Below are 25,251 nucleotides of genomic sequence, written 5' to 3' on the forward strand. Positions count from 1 at the left end.
AGGTTTGTGTTTGCTACCTTTCAAAACAGTCACTGTTTGATGAATATTCTACTGATAAATTTGGTGAAATTCCTTGATAACTACATGACTGTATGGTCCTTCGGACAGCTAGATCCTCATTCCATCCACGTTGTAATAATGATATATAAATTTTGTGAAATTCCTCCGTAACTATGGTCCTTCGGAAAGCTCTCTTCATTCCATCCTCTCATGACAGAAATATAATAATATATAAATTTGGTGAAATTCCTCAGTAACTATGGCAACACGGCTAGAAACGGTGCAAACTACGCGTTCTGTCCAGCATCCTGCGATGTTGCAGTCTGGGAGTCCTCCATGACAGCCACCCCGTTTGGTACCGGCGACACACTCTTATTCCTGGGGAGGCTGTTCGCGGCGCTGTTGTCTCCGCCCTCCGGACAGTTCTGTACGTAAATCACCCTGTTGTAGGCTTTAAGCCTCCTCCACAGCTGAACATACACCTTACACTGCACGTACATGAACACCAGACCTCCCGTGAAGCCGATCGCTACGACGACCAGCTTAGTCCAGAACGGCCACTCCAGAACCCCCTGGCGGATTTCTTCGGCAGTGCGATCGATCAGGACGTAGAGAGACCAGACGACGCAGGTGATGGCGATCGCGTGGAACGTGACAGAACACACGATCTTACGCCGCTCGCTGGACGTCATCTGCAGCTTCTCCCACTGTAAAGAAAAAAAAATCATTGTTTATTGTTTATTTCAGGCTCAATGACCCATAGCATACACACAACATGACACATGACAAAACACATCACTCAAGGCCGAATGCTTCCTCAGGAAGGGTCAAATTGGGAAAATTTGTTTTGTTCTTCAGTTAATCGTACGTAGTAACTTTCCATCTGGATTCTGGAGCTTCTCTTACTCTGGAAGAAAAAAAGGAGAAGATCAGTAAAACTGGAAAAATGAGGACGTAGAGAGACCAGACGACGCAGGTGATGGCAATGGCGTGGAAGGTGACGGAACACACGATCTTACGCCGCTCGCTGGACGTCATCTGGAGCTTCTCCCACTGTAGCAAGAAAAAAGGGAAAATCACTGTTAATTGTTTATTTCAGGCTCAACGGCCCATAGTGTACACATAACATGTAACATGACACATACACCAAAAAGCAGTTACTCAAGCAACTGGATATGATTTTGGAAACAGTCAAGAGAAAGAAGAAGAAACAGAGGAAGAAGAAGAAACAGATCAAAAACAATATCTTTCCAGTTGCTTGAGTAACTGCTTTTGGCGTATCGTATTACCTGGATGTATAATTATATAAAATCATGGTGACCATCAGCACTAACCTAAATCTAAAGGGCATGACAAAGTTGTACCTGCACAGCTTACAGCTCTTGGTGTCTGAGCTCTGATTGATTGATTGATTAATTGATAGATTGATTGATTGATTGATTGATTGATTGTAAAAACGATACTAACCTTTCTGAAGGGCTTGAGTTTGGAGTCCATGACAAAGTTGTACCTGCACAGCTCACAGCTTTTGGTGTCGGAACTCTTTATCCACTGCTGCAGACATGCCTGGTGCACAAACCTGGAGCAGGAGAGAGGGAAGGAAAGAATCAGACAAGGGAGGAATGGACAAAATGTCTGAACTCTAATGTACAAACCTGTAACAGGTGGGAGGGATTCTTTGAATCAGTCAAGGGAGGGATGAAGGAGTTGTTAAGAAAATGAATTACAGGTCTTGATGGATATGTATCTAAGAAGGAACATGATTCAATAAACAAAGAAGGAACAAATAACATGTGAATGGTGGTATTGATAGATACACATTCAATGTCATGTCACTGAATGAGTGAATGAATACCTTGCTATCCTGGGTCCTTGCAAACTTATCTCACTCCATCCAGGTGTAAAATACAATGTTGGTATACCTGACTTCAAAAAGGCAAAAGGCAGTAGGAGATAGAGGGATGGGCTCCACTTTCCAAAACATGTACCATGCCCTAGACACAGTGGACTAACAACCCACTGCCCCTACAGCCTAAAAAGGCTTTAAAACTTAACCAGTTTACCTTAACCACTAAGAGTTGACCATACCTTAAGCTCCCCGAGCAGTGGCAGGGTGACATGAGCGGGTTTTCGCTCTCTCCTTCACAGTGACATATTCTGCAGATGTCCGCCATGGACGAGGCCATCGAGGCCCGTGATTGGCTGCGGGGAGCATGGCTGGACGTGGGCGTGCTGGCCTGTGATTGGTGGAAAAGACAGGTGTTAATGTGTGCTGGTCTGTGATTGGTGGAAAGACTTAGAGTGTTGTCGATAAAGGTTAAGCATCCAGTCTTGCAGTTTGTATCCAACCTGCTAGAGGGCACACCTACACAACAACCATGTAATTATTTTTTACTGTTGTATCCAGAACTACAAACATGTATGCATTATCCAAAACCAATGCTCTGAGGGACCGTCCTGGATAGTCCACACATATCTAAAACTTTGCCTGGGGCAAATCTATGTTCTTGGCTACAAGGAGACTATCCAGAACCGTGCCTGACCCTAACCCTAACCAATTCAGGCATACATGTACAGTAACTGTAGAACTGAATGAACAGTTCTGGATAGTCTCTAGTCTCTACCAGACTACATGTAACTACGTTGCTGGCTATGCATGTATTATACTGGAGAAAGTTTGCCAGGGGAGTTTGGCCGCCTTGTAGGTTTGACTGGCCATGCGGCCGGACTCCCTTGGCCAATTTTCGTCTCTTTTTTGCCGAATTCTACAATCTGTATTCCCGTAGATAGGCCTGGTGGAGGCTAGATAGTCTCCATGTATCCAGGATACTGTCAGAGCCAATGTAACATTAGCTCCAGCCTGTATGAAACAATATGGACTGTCACAGCCAATGTTCATGTAACCGCAGTCTGTATGAAGATGAAGATGAAGAGGACTGGGTATCCACGGTAATCACATCACCCGGAGACGGCTGGGTCCTCCTCAGGAGGAAACATCACATCAGGACCGACAGTTATCGCTCCCCGTGTCAGCTCTGCTTCCTCTGCGTGGGCGTGTATGGGGGGCTTCCAGGGACATGGGGGAGGACAATCTGATTTGTGATGAAATATGTCAGTGATTTAGAGAGCACATCGGCAGAACGTACTGCACCTGCGCGAACCCCATAATGTATTGTGCATAGCACTTTGGCAGAACGTCTCTTATAAGGTCGTATTTGCGTATATAAGGTTAACATCCCGTCTGTAGTTTCCAAATATTTTGTTGGAAAATATATCATCTGCAACAGGCAAAATTCTGATGCAACGTTAAGCAAAAATCCAACGAAAACCATGAAAAATGGGGGTTTTGAGCAGGCGCAGTACATTCTGCCGATGTGCTGATTCAGAGTAGCGTTGCACAATAGTCATAGCAGGGATGGTGTGTGTGTGTGTGTGTGTGTGTGTGGAAGAGCTTGCATTTTGTCTTTTTTCGCCAACTGGGCATTAACACTGTACTGTGACACATAATAACTCACCTTAGACAGACTGGACCGACTGGCTTCCCTCTTTGGCAGAGAGTCCGACTGTAAGAGAGAAAAGAACCTCGGTGAACACAAACTCAAAACATACTGAAGATACATGTTTGTTTGTTTGTTTGTTTTTATTTGTTTACCCAGGGTGTACATATCGCCACTAAGGCGTTTTTCAATGTGCCCTGCAGGCATACATAAATAAAATATACAAGAAAATAACAGATATAACAAAATGATAAGTCAACTTATAAGTACAAATTAAAGTCAACTTAGTACAAATAAAAGTAAAAGTACTATATAATGCCGCAACTCAGTAAGGTGGTAATAAAACAAACTTGTCAAACCAAGAGCCATAACTCATAGTAATTAAGGCAATAATAAAAAAACAAATCAAGGAAATAACAAAGGAATATAACAAAGGAATATAACAAAGGAATTTGCATATCAATGCTGTTTGATAACAAGTTATGATGTGGCAACACACTCCTGGTTGTTGTACGTCGATGAAGGTTAGACATCCAGGTAATAAGATAAGAACAGTTACTCAAGCAACTGGATATAATTTTGGAAACAGTCAGGTAGTATCCACTACCTTTCGTCATATCGAAAATTATATCCAGTTGCTTCAGTAACACTGTTTTTTGGCAAACTGAAAAAAATTATGATGACTAAGATTATGAATGTTATACGTATGTAAATATCCAGGTAAGAAACCAGTTACTCAAGCAACTTGGTAGTCTTATTTTTTTTTCAAATTTTCAAAATCTATCTGAGTTATTTGATTAACTGATTTTCTTTTTTCTTGTGAAGATGTGTCATCCATGACCTTCAATTCTTGCCTGGCGGCACAGAGTGACCTTCAGGAGACAATGCAGCAAACAATGACAGATCTGATGCCCTTTTCTGCCGAGGTACAACAAATGTACACGTCCTACTACTACAGTTCCCTACAGGCACTGCCACACAGGGCCACATCATCTCTATTTCCTGGTTCTTGGATTTCAGAAAGATACACATAACGTCTGTGAAGGTTAGACATCCAGGTAATGAGATACGCAAAAGAACAGTTACCCAAGCAACTGGATATGATTTTGGAAATGGTCAGACGTTTCAGGTAGCATCCACTAGCTTTTGCATATCCAAAATTATATCCACTTGCTCCAGGACCTTCAGGAGACAATGCAGCAAACAAAGACAGATCTGATGCCCTTTCCTGCCGAGGTACAAAAAATGTACATGTCCTACTACAGTTCCCCATAGGCACACTGCCACACAGGGCCACAGCAAGTCTATTTGCTAGTTCTTGTATTTCAGAAAGATTATTCTTGCATGTACTCTAGAACTGAGAGTATGACATGAAAACAAAGTCTGTGGGAAAATTCTGTACAGGTGTAAGTATTGTTAGTAGCTATGGATGTGGTCAGATACAAATTGGCCTAGACAAGTGATCATGAGAGTTGAACTTCACCTTGCATTTAGTATGTCGTGAGTTCGATCCCTGGGCTGAGCCATACAAAAGACTTAAAAATGGTGCATGTACATATACATGACTTTTGTACAGTAACTGCTTTCTCTGGTAATACCACTCAGTATTTGGGAAAGAGCATGGCCTGTGAGTTGAATACGCACATACACCACTACCAGTGGACTAAGTCCCCTGCTATAGTGATGCACAAAGTTGTGTGGCCCAAGGGCTACAGAACCCAAGACAGGCGCTGCCATATGCACCAAGCATGATTAACGTTGCAGGGAGTTTAACTTCTGACTGATTACTGCAGCATAAGCTGAGGGAAGGCCCTTTCAGTCAGAGTGAATGTCTGTCACGGCTTAGTGCTGTGTACCTACACCCACATTTAGGTCCACCAGTCCAGATTCAAGTCCAGTTTTTTTTTCATAATAAGTCCGGAATCGGTTCTTGACATTTAGCTTTTTTTTACCCTAACCTTAACATTTTTACAAGTCCGGAACTGATCCGGCAAACTGGTACACACCACTAGTCATGGCTGGCAGTATTTTATGAAGATAGATCTGCCTTCACTCAGCCGTGCAGCCTGACTGGACACCAGTCCTCTGGGTTAATGTTTTTCTCTTGTAATAAGTCCGGAATCGGTTCTTGACTTTTAGGTTTTTTAGGACTTGAACCTTAACATTTTTACAAGCCCGGAACCGGTCCAGCAAACTGGTACACAGCACTATAGCTAGTCTTGGCTGGCAGTTATTTATGATGATAAATCCCCCTTCACTCAGCCGTGCAGCCTGACTGGACACCAGTCCCCGGGTCAATACTGCAGTAATGACATGATGGATGCACAAAACCTTTTAAACTTCAGTTACTCTGTGTTGGTGTATAGGACATTATGTACATGTGGATGTGGGGGGCTGTTATGGCAAAAATATATATGGTCATAGCACAATAGCTGTAGTTATTCATGGTGTTGCACACCCCATGTATTTCTACTTTTAAACTTCAGTTACTCCGTGTTGGTGTATAGGACATTATGTACATGTGGGGTTGAAGTGATAATGAAATTCTAGCTTGAAAGTAGGCTGTGGTTACAGAGCATGGATCTACGTTCTGGGGGGCTGTCAGAGAAAAATAACAATAATTTCACATGTATTTCTTCTTTGTATTGTATCATAAGCGTTAATATATTTCACAAGGGAAAACATATATATATATATTGCTTACTAAAAATGTCATTTATTTTGTAAGTGTTCTGAAGAGCCAGCTTGCTGCCCAATATATCTGAGGACCACCTACACTACAGTTACAATATGTACAAATAGCCAACACTGAAGTTTTGAAGGGTGGTCTAAATGGACGACTCAAATCCCTGGCAATTTCAACTTTAGTATCCTTCTTGCTGCCTCAACACCATGCCAGAATAACCTGCACACTGAAAGTCTGTGTGTCATGACACATATACATTGTTGTACATGTAGGAGCAGTTTCTAGGCCTCCCACTGTATATTCCATGTGAGACGACACAGCAGCAGTTTCCAGACCCCCCAGCCATAGATTGATTGGGCCACCCTGTAGTGGTCCATGAACAAATCCAGTTAAAAGCCGGGACAACAGGGAACACTTAAGGCTGGTTAGGGCAGGCATGGCACACGGGAATCCTGGTTTAGGGCAGACATGGCACTGGGCTATCTTGGGTTAGGGGAGACATGTCATATGGCAGTCAGGGCTCGAAATTAACTGTGTCCCGATGGCCACTGACCACTAAAATTTGGGCCAGGAAAACTAAAAAGACACTTTGAGACATTTTGGGGACAATAGAAAAATAATCAACATTAGATCCAGAATGTCAGCCCTTCTTTTGTCAGGCGCACGTCCCAGCTTTTGGCTCCTGAAAATATTCCCCTTAATTTTTCTGTCTACTCTGGGAGTCAGAACGTAAGCAAAATAAAGTTGAAGTCATACAATCCTTCCAGGAAAACAGGTTGGAACAGTTGGAATCTCAATTGTCACAGCAGGACAATTGAGCTTTATTTTTGGGACAGTTCTGGGACAATAAGAAGTTTATTTCGAGGCCGGATGATATCTGGCAAACCAGGGGCTTAGGAGACATGTCATCTGCCAAAGCTGGACAGGTACTTCCTAAGTACTGGCCTGACCCATTTACATACAGATGGGCCACAGGAAGTGACATAACCTACATACATGGACAAGGACCATATGCCAATTGTTATATTTTGCTATATATGTGTTTTTTTTACACTATGAATGTGTAAGGATATATTAATATATAGACACTACATGTACATTGGAAGCGTATGCTAATAGATTTGGTAGGACCCAATCATGTACTGTACATGTAACTGTGTTTTATTTTGCCTGACCCTGACCTTTTTCATAGTGACCTACATAGCAGCCCCATGAAAATCCAAGAGACTTAAACAAACAAAAAGGACTGGTTAGGAAAAGCAGGCACAGGAACAAACATGTCTACATGTGCATGGCACAGAGGTTTTGTTAGGCTTGTTGTTATCTTAACCTACATGAGAGAATGAAATCCACCAGAAATAGACACAACCATGATTTCAGCACCATGGACAGCACCAAGTCTTTTACTTACAGTACTTAAATTTTGCTTGTTTCCCTGGTATATCTCATTGAGTCAGTCTTTACAAAGTGATTTAAAGATCAATACATCATCATGAGATGATTATATAAGGCATAGAGTAATACAAACATTCATAAAAATGGAAAGCAGTCATTTATTAGAGTTATTAGTTTTCATAGATCAAAAGCAGCTATCAACTTAAAATAGCAGTTATCAAAAGCAGGAAACTAGACAGCCAGAATTACTTTGCTATTGTTATCAATGTCTCTATGTTTGTATATTTCCTGTGTGTCGTGTTGTATGTTAGAATGGACCGCGGGAAGAATAGCTACTGTCTTGTACATGTACGCTAAATGTGGTTCCTAATAAACTCATAGTCAAAGCCAGGAATCCTAGTAAAATTCACCATGGCATCTCCATCTCTCCCCATACAACTACTCTAGTAATAGCAAGGAAGGACATAATTTAGCTGCACACAGCTTTGCTCTCACCGTGTGTTGCTAAATTGCAGTCACTAAAAGTCTGAGCGTACTGCGCGGATACAGGGGGGAATTAGGGACCCAATAACTCATGAGATGTGGCGGGCAAAATTACATTTGTACCGGCCAAGGAAGAAAATGTTGTGTTTCCTGACCGACCCTAGAAAATCCTGCCGACTCTAGACTTTTTTTGGGGGTGGACCCCTGCAAGGGACAAGCTGATCAACCTTTTCTAGCTCCAACTGATCTGACACCTGAGTGATGAAACATTGTACAATTGTTTTTATAACATGGACATTAAAAATAAGTGTCCTCATGCAAGTTTTACTGTACTTAAACTGTATTGTATTACTGCAGCCTAAAAAAAAGATAATCCCTACCTACCAACCCTAAATTTTTCCGGACTGAACCTGAAAATATTTTTTCCTTGGCCTAAAATTCCATTTGTACCGTGAGGCTGTAATACCAGGGACAGATGAATCCGAGTGGTGCAGAGTTAAAAGTGACACGATAAATTGCAGGGCCTGGATCATATTACATCTGGGCTTTCATATTACATCAGGAGGACATTGAACCTGGACTGTTGGAAGGGTACAGAAACTGGATGGTTGTGCAAAATTTTGTAGAATTGATTAGGAAAAAATGTGCAATATTAATATAATGGTCATCATTCATCAATCATTCATTCATTCATAACATCTTACTTAAGGAAAGCTTTGTATCTGTATCTGTATCTGTATAGCCGGTATAACCGCCTTTCGGCGTAACACACCAGCTTCGCAGGCACGCGGCGCGGCGGCAGCTGGCTATATTACACCGATCGACTTGTTCCACCTAACCCTTGAACTTCTAGCTCTAGACATTGTTTAAAGCTATCTATTGACAGTGTCCCTACTGTACTTGGTGACAGTGAGTTCCACTCTGCGATAGTTCTAGGAAAGAATGAATTCTTGAATTGTAGAGGCTAATTAATGTAGCATACATACAGTACATGATAAGCCCTTATAGGCCTGTACTAGATTCCCACAGGTCACGTACAGAAGCACATGTTCTACCACGAGACAGTTTCTGGGTAAAAAAAATCTACAAAAACACCACAACCGAAACAAACAAATTCAAACGATAAAAAACTAGCCTCCTTAGCAGGCTTATAATTTTATAGAACTGGGGGTTTGGAGGTCTTTGGCTGTTTTCTGATTAGCCCAGTTCTATAAAAACAGGGGGAATTCAACCAGGCCGGCTATGTTGTCTATATGCAATCAGAAAATAGCACATAAAAGCTCCCAAAGACCCTGAAGACCCCCAGTTTTTGGCATGTTATGGAGGCTAAAAAAACAACATCAAACCACCAAACCTGCAGGGATGGAAACCTGTCCATCATGTCACAGATTTAGGATGATTGACAGCTGTCGATAAGATCAGAGACAGCTCAACAACACCTGCTAAACAGTGCCTACATGCACACGGCCGTGACATTACTGTTACTGTATATGATTTACCCCCTGCAGGAGTGTGAGATGTAGCATAATTGTCTGGGAGAAAAAAACCGTGCTGCGACGAAATTTGTTCCAGGAAATATACATGTACATGCATCGGAGCTGTGAGTGTGACGCCCACGACTGAACCAGTTTATAGGTCATGGATAATCAATTCTTTGAACGTTTCCATTTTACCATTTTACCAAGTTTTTTTTAACAAGTCAACACAACGAGTTCTCTAGTTGGTAAAGATCTTTGTAATTACAAGCCAGGTGCTTTAAGTTCAGAATAGAATAGAATAACAGTATAGAACAGAATCTGATGTTATTTTTTCTTCATTGTGCTTAAATCATGGTTTACACTGAATACTAAATGACGCGGAGGTTTTGACCAGTTTTAACCACATTTGACTGGTTTTATAAAAAAATCCGTGCTGCGACAAAATTTGTTCCAGGAAATATACATGTACATGCATCGGAGCTGTGAGTGTGACGCCCACGGGTGAACCAGTTTATAGGTCATGGATAATCAACCGTTTGAAGTTTCCCATGTTACCTTTTATTTTAGAAGTCAACATGAGTCCTCTAGCAGGTAAAGACTGATCTTTGTAAGCCAGGTTTAATAAAGAATATTCAGAATAGAATAAAATAACAGTAGAGAACAGAATCTTGGTTTAAACTTCAAATACTAAAACGGCACTGAGATTTTATCCACATTTGACCGGTTTTACCCACATTTGACTGGTTTTACCCCCACATTTGACCAGTTTTACTCACATTTGACTGGTTTAACCCACACCTGACCGGTTTTACCTGCATTTGACTGGTTTTACCCGCATTTGACCAGTTTTACCCACATTTGACCAGTTTTACCCACGTTTTACCTTACCAAACTTTCCTTTTATAGCACATACAAGTACATGCCAATCATAGCGTTTTAATTGGCCCCAGTGAAATTACATTAATTGGTCCCCAGACATGTCTACCTGTTTACCATTGCCGCAATGTCTGGGCTAATTTGTAATTAATAAGGATCCGCCTTCGTCTAACGATGCGGGGTCACCTCCTATATAATTGTTGTTCAGTCAGACAGCTTTTCCATAAATCATTGTTACAGTAAGGTTATTTTAGGAACTAGGGCGGTTGTGCTCTATCATACATAATGTCAGGTGCATGTAGTTTGTTATTCAAAGATGGTGATGCAAGGCCTATGTACAATGTATATATCTGGTGGACTGTATTATTATACACAATTGTACATGACTACCAAAGCAATGTTCCAATATATATATACATGTAGTTTAACTTTTAATACTACAGATCTAAGATGTCATATAGAATTGCTTGCTTGCTTGAAGAACACCAATTTGGCTTTTCGCTTCGATTCACTAGATTGCATATATACATTACGTTAATACACGCTTCATTTACAATATATAAACCGCAAGAGTTAATGCAGGCAGTTAATTCTTTTCTGTCATCTTAATTTTTTATTTTGTAGATTTCTGGCCCTAGAATAATGGCGTTCTTTGCTTTGTAAGTAAAATGGAAATATATATGTAGTCTGTCTTACATTACTATGCATAGAAGACCTGTGAGAAACCAGCACATCCCTGACACTTGAAGCCCACAGTGTTTGATTCATGCCTCTTTGATATACAAATTTCAAGTAGCCACGATGAAAGGTCTTGGGAATCTAGAGGGTAATTTTTGCGTGACGTCAACGGCCCTGGCGGTAACTCTGAAGGACATATCAAGGTCACTTGTTCTCAGGTCCAACCACAATCATTAATAACCTCATCACCAGAACAGAGTCTGAGGGGATTGAAGTCTGTGAAGGCAAACCTGCCAATTTGCCTGGACACCTCTTCAAAGCTCAAGCCAGTCACCGTATGCCATAACAACCACCTTTTCCCAGTCTCAGAAATTTCCATAGTAGCCTACTGGGACAGGTTGCATAAAGCTTGTGCCTTATAAAAGTTATATAACAGCCTTCTCACAAAAATTTAGAGTAGGATCGAGCTGGTGACTGAAATAAAAAAAAGTAGCAGGCAAGCCATGAAGGGGTTTGTAATAGAGACTGCAATCTTTTTTTAAATTTACATCGAAGTAGGCGGCACAAAAAGGCAATGATTTTCGCCTGTTGCCGGCTTGTTTTGAGAAGGCTACCATAATATGATATTACAACATTATTATCGTAATGATAAGGATTACAATGATTGTAATAAGGCACAAGTTTTAAGCAACCTGTCCAAGTATAGGCCACTTTACCTTGGTCCTGGATGACCTTCTTGGGAAAATTTTAACTGCTATATTTTTTGTTCACAGTTTTAGGGAATGAATCGAGTCTGACTCTGAGATTAAAGTTGTTCTATCATTTCTCTGTTTTCGTGATGTCCCCTTGTTTAAATCTTACATAAAAATGTCCAAAAAACCATGCAATTTTAGTGGCAGAGTAGTGAGAGTTTTCTAGTGCACTGAAGGACAAGAAATCAGAAATCACCCATCAGGCAAATTTTGCAGATATTCATGTCTTCGTTTTTAAACCATCTTTCTTCCAAAAATAGTTCTACACAATTTTTTTTTTGACAAACAAGTTGATACATGTTGTTCCTAGAAACCTCCAGGCAGTTCAGAATGCACCACTTCTGAAACAATCCAGGTCAACTCTCATCCTCTTAACCTTTTCACCGAGCACTCTCCATACAGGCTCTCTGTACAACAAGAGAGTCTCGTAAGTGTGGCTTTTCTAACCTTCTCCATGCTGCACAACACCCTAACAAATACACAGTGGGTGTCAACAGGTTACATTGTACCTCAGGTGTTTTTTTTTTACCAGTGTATGAAAATGTACTGTTTATGTTAACTTTTAACATGGGGTAGATTATAAAAACACACATGGGCAGGGAGGAGCCACATAGAACCATGGATATCTTACTAAAACAAGCAAAGAATTAAAAACTAATAGAGTTTGTGTTACACTACCTAATACATTTCCAAGTTGTTCCAATTAAGTCTTTGTTTAAATTCCAGTCCTGTACATGTAACATTACAGATATTACTAAAAATCAACTTCTTTTAAATCAGAAAAATTTTACCTGCCACACTCATAGTCATACATTGTACTGCACTGTATAATGGTGCAGAATTTTGACCAAGAAACAAAGAAAACTTTTAATTTGCCCTCAAGACTGCCAGTAAAGGTTATCTTCAGGAAGGCTGTTTCAGATAACACTTGAACTCTGACCTCAATTGGAAGTTCTAATCCCATCATGCAATTAGCCTTTTCTCAGCTGCCTGGACTTGTCATCCATCTTGTCCAGTCAATGACTCTGATCTTCAACATTGAAGGAAGTTTGTAGGAAGATTTTTCCAGAATGAGACTTCTAGGAGAGTTCTAGGAGAGACTTCTAAATTAGCTTTCCAAGATGAATTTGAAGAATTTTCCCAGACGAGTTTTTTTAAGGATTTTTTTTTTTTTTTGGACGAGTTTTCAGGGAAGAGTTCCATTAATAATGGCTTCCTGTAATCTTGTTGAGTGGCGCAGGGATGCCTCATCAAGCGATACTTGTTGAAGAAGTGGCTGCTTATTCAGTCAAAACTGTGCATTTCCAAGAAGAGTCTGCTCATATCACAGGTCAGATAAAATCTGGTCTATTTGGACAGGATTAATGCTTGTCTCAATAGGAACAAGAAATGCTTTTGAAAAAGCTGGCCTTTTTGCTTAGTTTGTGTATGCAAAGTTGTAATATATGAGCTTGAAGATATTGTTTTAATAGGGTAAAACTAAAAGGTAGAAAGTCTACCTCTACTTGCTTCATTAAAACTGTATCACCTTGATGGTAGTTTGCTGATAATGTTACTTTTGTTATTAGTTTTACTTTAGATATTCTTGACAAAAACAGGAACTGTTGTCACTTTCATCCAAGTACATGTACGTAAGGGAGTCACATCCTTGTGATGAAAAAAATTTATATTCCCTCACAGTCAAACCTTCAGCACAGTTGAGTAGCTGTTTGGCTCCCATACCTGTACTGGTTACAGGGATGGCAGACAGGTACTTACTTTATGAGATATGACAGGGTCCTGGTTGGGGTTAATCTCATTTGTGGATGTTCATCCCAGTGAAAATGTCAGACTGTTACAGTCTACATCAACACCTGTACTAACCATAAGGGTTACTCACCTGTGTGGAGAGTCAGTTCAGCTAAAATGTCACAAAGTTATGTTGAGTGTGTTTGCTAATAATTCAGTAGAAAAGGGTGTAAACTAAAACCAACATTTCCCAAAAAATAAGACTTAGATGCACATTTTCATGTACAAAACATATACAGTGAGTCATAAACAATTAATTTTATCATCATCATGATCATGCATGGGTTTCCTTAAAAAAATAGGTCATTTGCATATTCCCACAGTCTATCAGCACACATTTACTGTAATTTTGCATATTTGTGACCATATGAAAGCATCTAATCATTTTGCAGTCCCAAAAATGCAAATGAGCTGATTTAGTGATTGGACAAGTATTTGCAAAAATGAATCAGGTAGCTTATACATAGCCTTGACACTTCCCCAAACTGTAGGTTAATAATGACCTTGCTGAAACAATTAGCATCAGGTTTGCAGTAAATCAGAGGATGGAGTAACATGTGAGGAGGGTTTATCAGTGACAAAATGGCAGTTATCCCAGGGGAAATTACCCTCTAATTTCCTCCTCCACCATCAGAAACACATCTTACCCCCATTATGTGCAGAAATATCTGTTGCCAGAGCTATAACAGGCTGTTTCCTCAAATATACACATTTCCAGAAAAAAATATGCCCAATCATATATACATTCTAGCTTGAATTAACAAAATATTAGCGAGAAATCAAGAATTGATTTGATGGAATGCTTTCAATTGATAGCTCATTTGCATAGTTTGTCTAAGAAGTAACATTTATATTTGAATATTCGTGACCATATGACAACAAGAAGTCCCGAACATGCAAATGAGATTGAGTAACCTGTGAGGAGGGCTTTAACAATGACAGTATGGCAGTTATCCCAGGGGAAATTACCCTCTAATTTCCTCCCCCTGCATCAGAAACACATCCTACCCCCATTATGTGCAGGAATATCTGTTGCCAGAGCTATGAGTGACTGTAGTATGAGAGGTAATACCTCCTGTAGTGTAGGAACCACCTCCTCTGATCATGAGATTTACAACAGCACTCATTAGGCACTGCTAATGCCATTGCTGGGGACTAGCAGGTTCATATGATATGTAATGACAATAACTTTATTGCAATTTGTTACTTCCGCTAAGAAGTATATAATTATATGTAATACTACACTTCCTGTAGTGTAGGAACCACCTCCTCTGATCATGAGATTTACAACAATGCTCATTAGGCAGTGCTAATGCCATTGCTGGATAGCAGCCAGGTTTATTGAGGAAGAATCTTATTGCATGACAATTGTACATGGTACAATGTAAGGCAACAGCTATGGAACAAAAAAAGAAAGACAAGGGTGTATAAAATGAAGCTTAACATCCTAATAACTTGCTAGTATAATATACAATCAAGTGAGGCTAATAATAATATATGACATATTCTAATGACAGTAATGACTCTATGTACATTGCATATGAGTCTTGGGATGATTAAGCTGTCATGTAATAAAGTGTAGGTAGAATATTCTTTACAGATGGTGTTAGATTCATCCGTAAACTTTCAACGCAAGTACATTTGTAATTTTGTACACTAGAGGAGACGAGATGAGGCCGATTTCCCATCCTGAACTGTCATCACTGATCTAGGCCTGTACATTTGCACTATGTACAGCCAACATATCTGCAACCTACATCAACACTTGGCAAGTTACAGAACATGGATGAAGATCATGTCATCTTGCAAACACAGAAGCCAGCAAAGATTGAAACATGTCATAAGGGATTGAGAGAGGGCCGATTTCCAGGGTTGCACTGTCATCCCTGGCCTTGGCCTTGCTATGTACAGCCATCATATTTCTAACCCAAGCCAGCACTTGGCAAGTAGAAAATGGATGAAGATCATGTCATCTGCCAAACACACACAGATAGTCAGACATGAGGGATTGAGAGAGGGTCGATTTCAAGGGTTGAACTTTCATCACTGGCCTACGTGTACAGCCATCATATTTATCGTAACCCCTGCCAGCACTTGGCAAGTAGAACATGGATGAAGATCTTGTCATCTTCCGGCGCTAGCGGAGGTTCAGACATTAGGGATGGGGAAAGGCGGATTTCAGACTCAGTCAGAGGGCAAGGCTGGCAGACTAATCAGCCAGGGACCAACCACCGAACTGGAAGGCTGGAGGAGAGAGTATGGGGAGGGTCCACTGCGCTGGAAGGCTCCAGAGGAGGGAGAAATCACATCACAGATGGCAGCATGTACGTGCCTGCAGGGGTTGGGATAAAATTGCTATAGGAATGGCAGAGAAACCTGCTGTCTACATATGCACATCTAAATACGTGTGTGTGCCTGGAGGCATGAGACCTTTAACATTTATACTAGCTATGGTATAGAATTGGTGCTGGACAAATATAAATATTGCTCAGTTCTATAACCAGTTTTTCTATTTCTATCACAGCTTGAGGGCATGAGATAGACCTTTCACATTTAATTATACCAGAATTGGTACAGGATAAATATAAATGTTGCTCAGTTCTTAACAAAATTCTTCTATTTCTATCTTATATAATAATAGATTTATTTTAGGAAGGAGCCTCAGGTTTTGAATACGAACTATTTCAAGCTTCAAGCTGTGGTGAATGTTGGCTTCATTATCTGGACTCAAAACAGAATATCACTACCCAGCATCACTATACAGCACCATCCCTTATATATATTTATACATGTAATTACACTATTCTTTATGTGACATACCCCCAAAGACAATAGTTACAACACCATCCCTTATACTATTCCGTATGAATATGACCCACCCCCACCACCATCATTACAGCACCATCCCTAACACTATTCTTTATGTGACATACCCCACCAGCATAATTACAGCACAATCCCTTACACAATTAAGTTATATATTTAAAGTGTCTGACCCCCACCAAGATCATTACAGCACCATCCCTTCCACTATTCCTTATGTGACCCACCCCCACCACCATAATTACAGCACCATCCCTTTAAAACACAATTCCTTATACATGTAAAGTGTCTGACCAGGCCTAAATGGTTGTGCCCATGAGAAGTCCATGTAGGCAGTATCCATTAGCAGCTAAAGTGTGGGGCTTTGTGCAGGGTTTGTAATAAAGGTTTCCACGGCTCTCACCTGGCAACATTAGACTTCTCTCAAGTGGTCGGTTATACAGGTTTCCATGGCAGCAATATTCATTAGTGACTGGCTGGTCTCGAATTTCAAACAGACTGTGAGCAGGGTTTCAATTCCAACTACATGTACATGTAGAAAGGTAAAATTTGCAAAGCAAATGCATGATGTTTACCTTCACATATGGTCTTACTCAAACACATTCGTATATAATATGGTCAGACAGGAGTCTAAATCACTCCTACTATAGAATTGCAACATGATGTAACCCAACACTAGTTACCACGGTAACAGACAGTCTGGTTCGGGTCATTGACAATAAAAGAAATGTACAATAACAAATTACATAACAGAACTTTTGATTACGGATGATAAGAAGGGAGGCATTGAACTGGCAAGAAGAACAGTAAAATGTCATCGATATCCACAAAATGCCATTTGCCAGGCCGCTGGAGACCGGAAGCTCCAGGCCCTGTAAAGATTGTATGATGTATAGGCGAGGGGAAGATTACAGTTAATGCATGGACTGTGCGTAACTGTTCTGCTGAAATTGGGTTTGTAGCAGCTACGGCGGCACAGCATCCTTCTGTGATAAAATATTGATGACTCAGGGAGGAGAGATACTATAGAAAATTACGGCATGAACCGTCTTCACAGAATAGTTGTGCTAAAAATTAGTAAAACTATAGTCTTGGTCTGGTCTTAGTCTTGGGGGTTAAGGTAGCCAACATCAACTTGCTGATGATTCTGCTACACTGTAGTATTTGGGCTGTAGAATTTTGGACCATCGCACACCAGGGCATGCCCCTAATCTTTTTCGAAAAATGTGGTGGGATCTTTAACGTGCTCGAGGTGTGGCTCTCCTCAAACACGGGACCTCCACAACTATAGGAAAGAACAAGGGTATCTGAGATGGCAAGTTACACACGCACACACACACACACACAGTACTAGTGACAAGTATATTTTAATTAATATATGGACACCCCCCCACACAAGCCAAAAACAATAAACTGTACTCGTACGTTTATAATTACATTAGCAAGTGATTTATGTTCATTGGGTGCCTGGTGCAGCTAGGTTTTATAATTTTGCAAGTAGTCTCAGTCTACATTTATATTGTATCATAAAAAATCCTACATGCAAGTGTAAAGTTGTCAAGAAACTACCAATAGTTCCTCAGAAAACTCAGAATTTACAAGGTGGTAAACTGCAGACTTAAACCTTACATTGCCTCCCGATAATATATTTCACTTCTCCAGCAAAGTAAAAATCAATCCATGCGGTCTCGTGAAATCCGTGAGGATGTTGGAAGATGTTTAAACGCGGCGAGGCGGCCGATTGGTCCCTAATAACCACCCACGGCGGCCGTAACTCAGCAGACGGACGAAATGTTTCAAGCACAGAACAAGAAGCGCTAGCTTCGCTAGGGCCTAAGGAAAAAAATGTTGTGTTTCCTGTTTCAGTCCTGAAAAAATTAGGGTCGGTAGGTAGGGATTAAAAATGGTAATCTCTAGTGATCATCCAACTTATAGTTATACAATTATAGTACAGTTTAGGACACACCAATTTAATTTGTTGGTTCTCAGATTTGCATCTTCATTTTTTTCTGATTTGCAAAAAAAAAAAGGAAAGATTCTGGTGCTGAATCAACGAATAAAAAAGCTCATAGTCTCTATGCAGTGATAAAGTTACACACACAGTTAAAGTTACAAAGTAAAACCTGCAAGAAGACACTCATATTCCAAATGTCAATGTTGGAAAACCGATTAAAATGTTTTATCACTCATGTGTCAGATCATGGAGCTAGAAAAGGTTGATCAGCTCGATAAATTTACACTGCAGGGGTCCACATAAAAAAGTCTATGGTTCGCAGTTTTTTCTAGAGTCGGTCGGGAAACATGAAACACAACATTTTATTTCCTGGGCCTGAGTAATTCAGCATGAGGAGGAAACGTTTTGTCCGTCCACCCTGGAGCACACGTCATGTAATATTGATGTCAGTTTCGCGGCCGTTTTCCCTAAGTAACCACAGAAATCAATGGAGTTCATGCACTGTGTGGGAGTGGGAGGAATGGGGAGGGACAGACACGACACAATACATGGAGCAGAAATATATACATTGTGTGGACTGAGATACTTTTTTTCAGCCTTCAGTAATGTTGCAGAAAGTAAAAAATTCAGTTAACAGTAAGAAATCAATGACATTCATGGACTGACTGTGAGTGGGAGGAATAGGGAGGGACAGACAGGACAGAATACTGTACATCATAGCGGATACATGTAGCAGTGATCAATAGATCTAAAATAGATCTAGAAATATTTTTTTAGCCATCAGCAACATTGAATAGAGAAAATTTTATTCTGTAATTACGTACTACTTTCTGTAAATACACATTTATATACGTACTACTTTCTGTAAATACACATTTATAAATCCAGACTTAAACCCATGTAGCACATGCAAAATTGCATTACGCCAAAAATAATTTATGGCAAACATTTTACATGCAATTTGAAAAATACATGCAAACTTACTACACATATAAAAATTATTATATAGAGTCAGTAGTAAGCACAAAATTAATCTAGCTCTTGAACGATATTAATACCAATGCCACTGAACCCCAAACCTTTTTTTTAAATTATAAATGCAAGTTACATAAACATTTAGCATAGTCGTAATAGACCTGTTACGTAACTTGTTATTGTGTGTTCTTTTAAACTCAAGGGAGTGTAGCTACATATTTTAAGTACTTTCGTTTCAATCGTTTGAAACTTGTAGCTAATGGACTCGATAAAATATCCAAAAGTACCGGAACGGACGTATTTCTGTCAATAAGGATACCCTGGATATAACTTTACTTCATTGTTAATCAATACAAGACCATGTAGGACAGTTATTGGCATTCTTGTGGTGATGTTACTGTATTTTACCTGCCTCAATCATGGCCAGAAACCTATCAGCAACATGTAGACATTATAATATAGTTTTTTTAGCTGACTATTTCACATAAAAATTCACCGTTTTGAGTAATTTTCTTTAAAATGCCAACACCATTATTTTTATACTGAAACTGGCCATATCCTGATTTTTTCAGTCTGCAAAATTGCAGGTTGGTTAATATCATTATGTATCTTCTGCAATATTGAAAATGTCTCTGCAAAATGCAGACTGCAGATGGGTATTTCTAACACTGTCTTGTTTAATAATACACATGTTCCAAAGCACTTTTCAAAAGCACTATTTCAGTGTAGCACAAGCTTCTAGTTCAGATGGCAATTTGCAAAATTGCTAATGTTTCTTCTGCAACATTGAAAATGTCCCTGCAAAATGCAGACTGCAGGTGGGTATTTCTAACTGACTAGAGTCTATGGTGGAAATGGCCGCTGTGAATTCCAAGCAAATGCCGTGTCCCGAGGGGAAAGATGAACAGTGATGAACAGTGATGTAGGACCTCGGCTGTATGTTAGACAGACAATATCTCTAGCATTACAGTTGTAACAGGGCGGAGGGATCAGGACTCGAAATACTGGGTGCATGATGCAAAATGCAGCCTTCAGGTGGGTATTTATGCTGGAAATGGCCGCTGTGAACTACCCATGCAAATGCCAGGTCCCGAGGGAAGGATGAACAGTGATGTACATTGATGTAGGACCTGCCTGTTGGACAGACAATAGCGAATAGAGCATTACAGCTGTAACAGGGGAGATCAGGACTCGAAATACTGGGTGCATGATGCAAAATGCAGCCTGCAGGTAGGTATCTATACTGGAAATGGCTGCGTTGAACTCCCCATGCAAATGCCAGGTCCCAAGGGAAGGATGAAGTTTTTATTGAACTGCTAGTGATGTATCCCGACTGTAGGACAGACAATAGAACATTACAGCTGTAACAGGGCGGGGGATAAAGTCAGCGTTTGGCAGTGATCTGGACAGATATCAGCTTGTCATGATCAGGGAGGGAGGGAGGGAGGACTGCCAACTCTAAATTACTGCATTAAGTCTGTACTGGAAGGACTCCAAATTCATTTCTGGGAATAATGACGCAGGTGCAGCCAAACTAGAAATTTTGGTGCACAGAAAAAAATTTGAAATATTATTGCAAATATTACTGCCCCTCTTCAGATTCTATGATTGATTCTGACATTCTATATCAGAATTCAATCTATTCTATAACTTCTACATTTTTAATTCTAGTAAATACTCATCTTTTTCTGATATTAAAACATCAAGAATACACTGTATACATACAAAGCCTTGGTACCTTTACACATGTATAAACAAAAATTATGTGTATGACTCCAATGTACTAGTAATATTCTGAGCCCTTATACACAAATAGGCATGAAGAGTATTTTAGTTTTTACACAGAGGACATGCTGGGAATGGTTTAGGAAGTGATTCAAACCCCCCCCCCCGCCCAACGCAGACTGATTTTTTGTTGTTAAGGGAACTACAGTTCCTTTATCATGACCTCTGACCTCCAAGCAGATGTATTGTTAGCCTTGCATGTTTTTGCTACCTTCTTTATCCTGCTATACCCATATAAAAAATGTAATAACATCTGCCAAATCAAACTTCAGCATACGAAGGAAAAAAAGGCCAGAAAACACAATTTCCTGAAGTGCTTTCCTGGCTGCTACTATACGATGTAAAGGTACCATCACATACAAGTCCAAATGTTACCTTCCAATATACCAATATCAATCATGTAAAAAAATAAACTAACATCCGTCCAAATCAAACTTCAGCATACGAAAAAAAACAACACAATTTCCTGAATTGCTTTCCTGTCTGCTATCATACTATGTAAAAGTCCAAATGTTGCCTTCCAATATCAATATTAATCATGTAAACAATGTAATAAAACATATATCCAACTTCATCATACAAAAAAAAAAATGCTCAGAAACACAATTTCCTGAATGTCTCTCCTGCTGTGTCTGTTTCTGGAGTCTGTAGACAAATTTGGTCCTGATGACTTCCACAGTCCCCGGGGTGGGATTGGAGCTGGCTGGAACTGTGCGTGAATCTAAATCCGCCTATTTGCATAGACTGGTCTTTAACTGGTCGCTTCCAGATTAGAGTAAACACCCAGGAAAGAATACTAGTAACGATTGGTCTGGGAACACAACTAAGCAGAGAAAGATTTCTACAGCAAATATCTATATCTGTTATATTCATATAATATGTCACCATAATAATGCCACTAGTGGTGCCTGTGGCATATGGTTTTTGTATACAGAAGTCCATACATAAAACCAAAGGCAATACTAATTTGTTTCCGCATGCATTAAGTTATATATTTTCAGATATAATTTTTAGTTATAGTTATGGGTAGGATTGGAGCTGGCTGGAACCCTGCGTGAATCTAAATCTGCCTATTTGCATAGACTGGTCTTTAACTGGTGGCTTCCAGGTTAGAGTAAACACCCAGGACAGAATAATGATCAGTCTGGGAACACAATTATAGCAGGGAAAGATTTGTACAGCAAATATCTGTTATGTAAATGTAATATGTCACCATAGTGATGCCAGTGGCATATGGTTTTTGTATACAGAAGTCTGTGTATGTAATGCCAAAGGCAATACTTATTCGTTTCCTTGTTCCAGGCCTGATTATATTTCCCTATAGTATACAGTTCCTTATACTTGTTCGGAAGTATGAGTGACTGTGATCCTTATATTTTTTACCAGAAAAATGAGAAGGAAATAAAGATGGGAAGCTAAAGAAAACCTCACTATAATTAGTATGATATAATAATGTATTGTTGTTTTCCTTGAAGTTACATTGTATAATACCAAGGTACAGGTACAATGTATGTGTTACTCTCAGTCTGTAACACATCTAAGAACCTTCAAATACAATTCAAGAACCTTAACCATGGTTTTTGCACTACAAAATAATATTTTTTGGCTCGATGGAAAGTAATTTAATTAATTCTATGTTACGTTAACTTTTAATTTACTGGAAATATGGCATATTTACTTATCCTCTTCATCCCTTGCAAGGCATTACTATGTCTTTTATGAAATATTGTATAGCATATCATAATTCATATGTACATGCATGTAAGTTACTTTATTTGCAAGGTAGAAATTTACCTAGAAATATGAATAGATTATTTTTAAATTCCACCTATAAGAATCCATAAGGCAGCGGTAACTGTTATATACTAAACCTTGGGAAATACTATCCAAATCATAACATTGCCCCCCCTCTCCAAAAAAAGAAAACACAACACAAAGAAACATGATACATGTGCAAACGGAAATCATGGTGAGAAAAATCAGCTTACTTGTAGGTACACCACAGTTTCTTCAAAATAGTGACCAGATTCTAATTGTTATTTAAAGAATGTTTGCGATTAAACTATGATATTTGCAGAGTAAATAAAAATAACAACAAGAGTGTCCCAAAAACGGTGTCAGTAACAAAAACACCAGAAAAGCTCAACCAGCTGGCGACAGGACCAGTTTTTCCACCGATCTGGATGTTATACCAACTCTATGGATTGTGTTAGAAGCAGTTTGATGTTTATATTAACGACAAACAGTGAAATAAACAAGGAAATTAACAAACCTTCCCGATGCTTGTCCGGCTATTCTCCCTTGCCGGGACCACGGAAATCTGTGTGACGGGCATGGATGCTGGAACTACTACCGGCCTAAAACCACGCAAAACCCCGGCAAAACCGTCCTCAGTTCTCCCTGATTTCCTTGTACAGCCCTTTAAGGTCCTACTGGATCCGTAGGGAGGGATTTTTCACGCACATTTTCAGGATTTTGGTGGGGAAAGATGTTCTGGTTGGCAGTAGAGTGGCCCGGTTTAGGTTCTATACTCGACCCGTGAGAAAAAATGGCCGGAAGGACTACAGTTCCGAACCCGCACAGCTACTAAGCCGAAAGAACGGTCCTTTTCCTCAAATCCTGGCCGCTCTGCTCGCTCTTTCCGCCGTTCCTAGAATCGGGCACGTCGTTAGGAAAGTCGTGTCGCCATTTGGAGGGTTCCTGACGTCAAATTCAGGATGTCTGAGGGGGAAATTTGTTCAGATCTTAGCCTAAAACATCGTCACAAAATCAGCCCTGGCGGGTCGGACTGTACCATTTCTGCAGAACGGGAGGGGTGGCGGGGTGGACTGTACCAAATGGTTCAATACAACAGGGGTACACATAACCTCCGTAGCAGGCTTATACTATAGAACTGGGGGTTTGGTGGTCTTCGGCTGTTTTCTGATTAGCCCAGTTCTAAAAAAACCCGGGGGTAATTCAACCAGGCCGGCTATGTTGTCTATATGCAATCAGAAAATAGCACACAAAAGCTCCCAAAGACCCTGAAGACCCCCAAAACCCCAGTTTTTGGCATGCTATGGAGGCTAGGTGCACAGGGCTGTCAGCCTTGGGAAAAATGTAGCCATCCGTAACAAAATGTCAAACTGTGCTGGCTCCAAAAGTCGACAAACGCTTAATCGAGAATGCTGGACACGTTTCAGAATCAGTAATATTCTTACAAGTCTCAGGGTTGTAAGTTATAAGCAGTGGCTCATGGTAGCTTGAAAATAAGGTTATGGTTGTTAATTTATTCGTTTATTGTCTCTCTATATTTCATCTTTTTGCACGTTTTTGTGGTTTACATGTAGCGATACGTGTATATATAACGTTACAAACATGTATACAATTCAATGTATGAAACAAATCAATCAATCAATCAAAACTGGTTTATTCATTCGGGTAAAAAAGGGTATTACAGCCAAAGGCCTTCTGTACATTCCATACATTAACACGTTACACATTTAAGAGTGTTTACAATATAATGTTAAAACAATAAAATCAATATGACGATATGATAACTTGAACGAATCAATTGAAAGGGTACACCTGAAGCCAACCAAATATCTGCTTGGAGATTACGTCTAGTGTACTCTTATTTAACAACTAGATTGAGGAAATAAGGAAGGTGAATTTTCCGGAACTGTCGGCTTTGTCAAACACAATAAATCCATTTCTGTATGGTGGGACTTTCCACTGCCAGTTCTGCTATACATGTTTTATTCTTCAAGCAGACGTTTGGGGTTTGGGCTTATTTTTGGCGTGTTTTATGCTTCTTTATATACCGGGCTTTCTTTTTTGCACTGGTATCTTTTCTTGTGTGCGATGGCATAAAAAAAAGATACCAGAGCAAAAAAAAAAAAATACGAAAAAAAGATTTAAAAAGAAAAACGAAAAGAAGATACGAAAAAAATGGCGTAAAAAAGATACCAGCGCAAAAAAAAAAGCCCGATAAAAAGCCTAAAAACTCGCCAAAATCCAAACCTCTGCTTGGAGAGTGCACCTGTTTACCTTATAAGCTTACCTGAGTGTTTCTATTGTCAATATCCCATCCCATTGTCCC

General features: G+C 39.9%; 1 protein-coding gene across 1 annotated transcript; it reads right to left on the reverse strand.

Moving 5' to 3' along the window:
• Nucleotides 1-56: 56 nt before the first annotated feature.
• LOC109481373 (E3 ubiquitin-protein ligase MARCH1-like) lies at nt 57-23,955 on the reverse strand. Its single transcript, XM_019783926.1, has 5 exons — nt 23,443-23,955; nt 3,516-3,563; nt 2,089-2,237; nt 1,468-1,579; nt 57-707 (listed from the first exon to the last, which is right to left on the reverse strand). Exons 1-5 carry the CDS (start codon nt 23,503-23,505, stop codon nt 288-290), a joined length of 792 nt encoding a protein of 263 aa, XP_019639485.1. The 5' UTR covers nt 23,506-23,955; the 3' UTR covers nt 57-287.
• Nucleotides 23,956-25,251: the final 1,296 nt, after the last annotated feature.

The sequence above is a fragment of the Branchiostoma belcheri genome, unplaced genomic scaffold (genome assembly GCF_001625305.1).
Source record: "Branchiostoma belcheri isolate BF01 breed outbred unplaced genomic scaffold, Haploidv18h27 scaffold55, whole genome shotgun sequence".
Classification (NCBI taxonomy): Eukaryota; Metazoa; Chordata; class Leptocardii; order Amphioxiformes; family Branchiostomatidae; genus Branchiostoma; species Branchiostoma belcheri.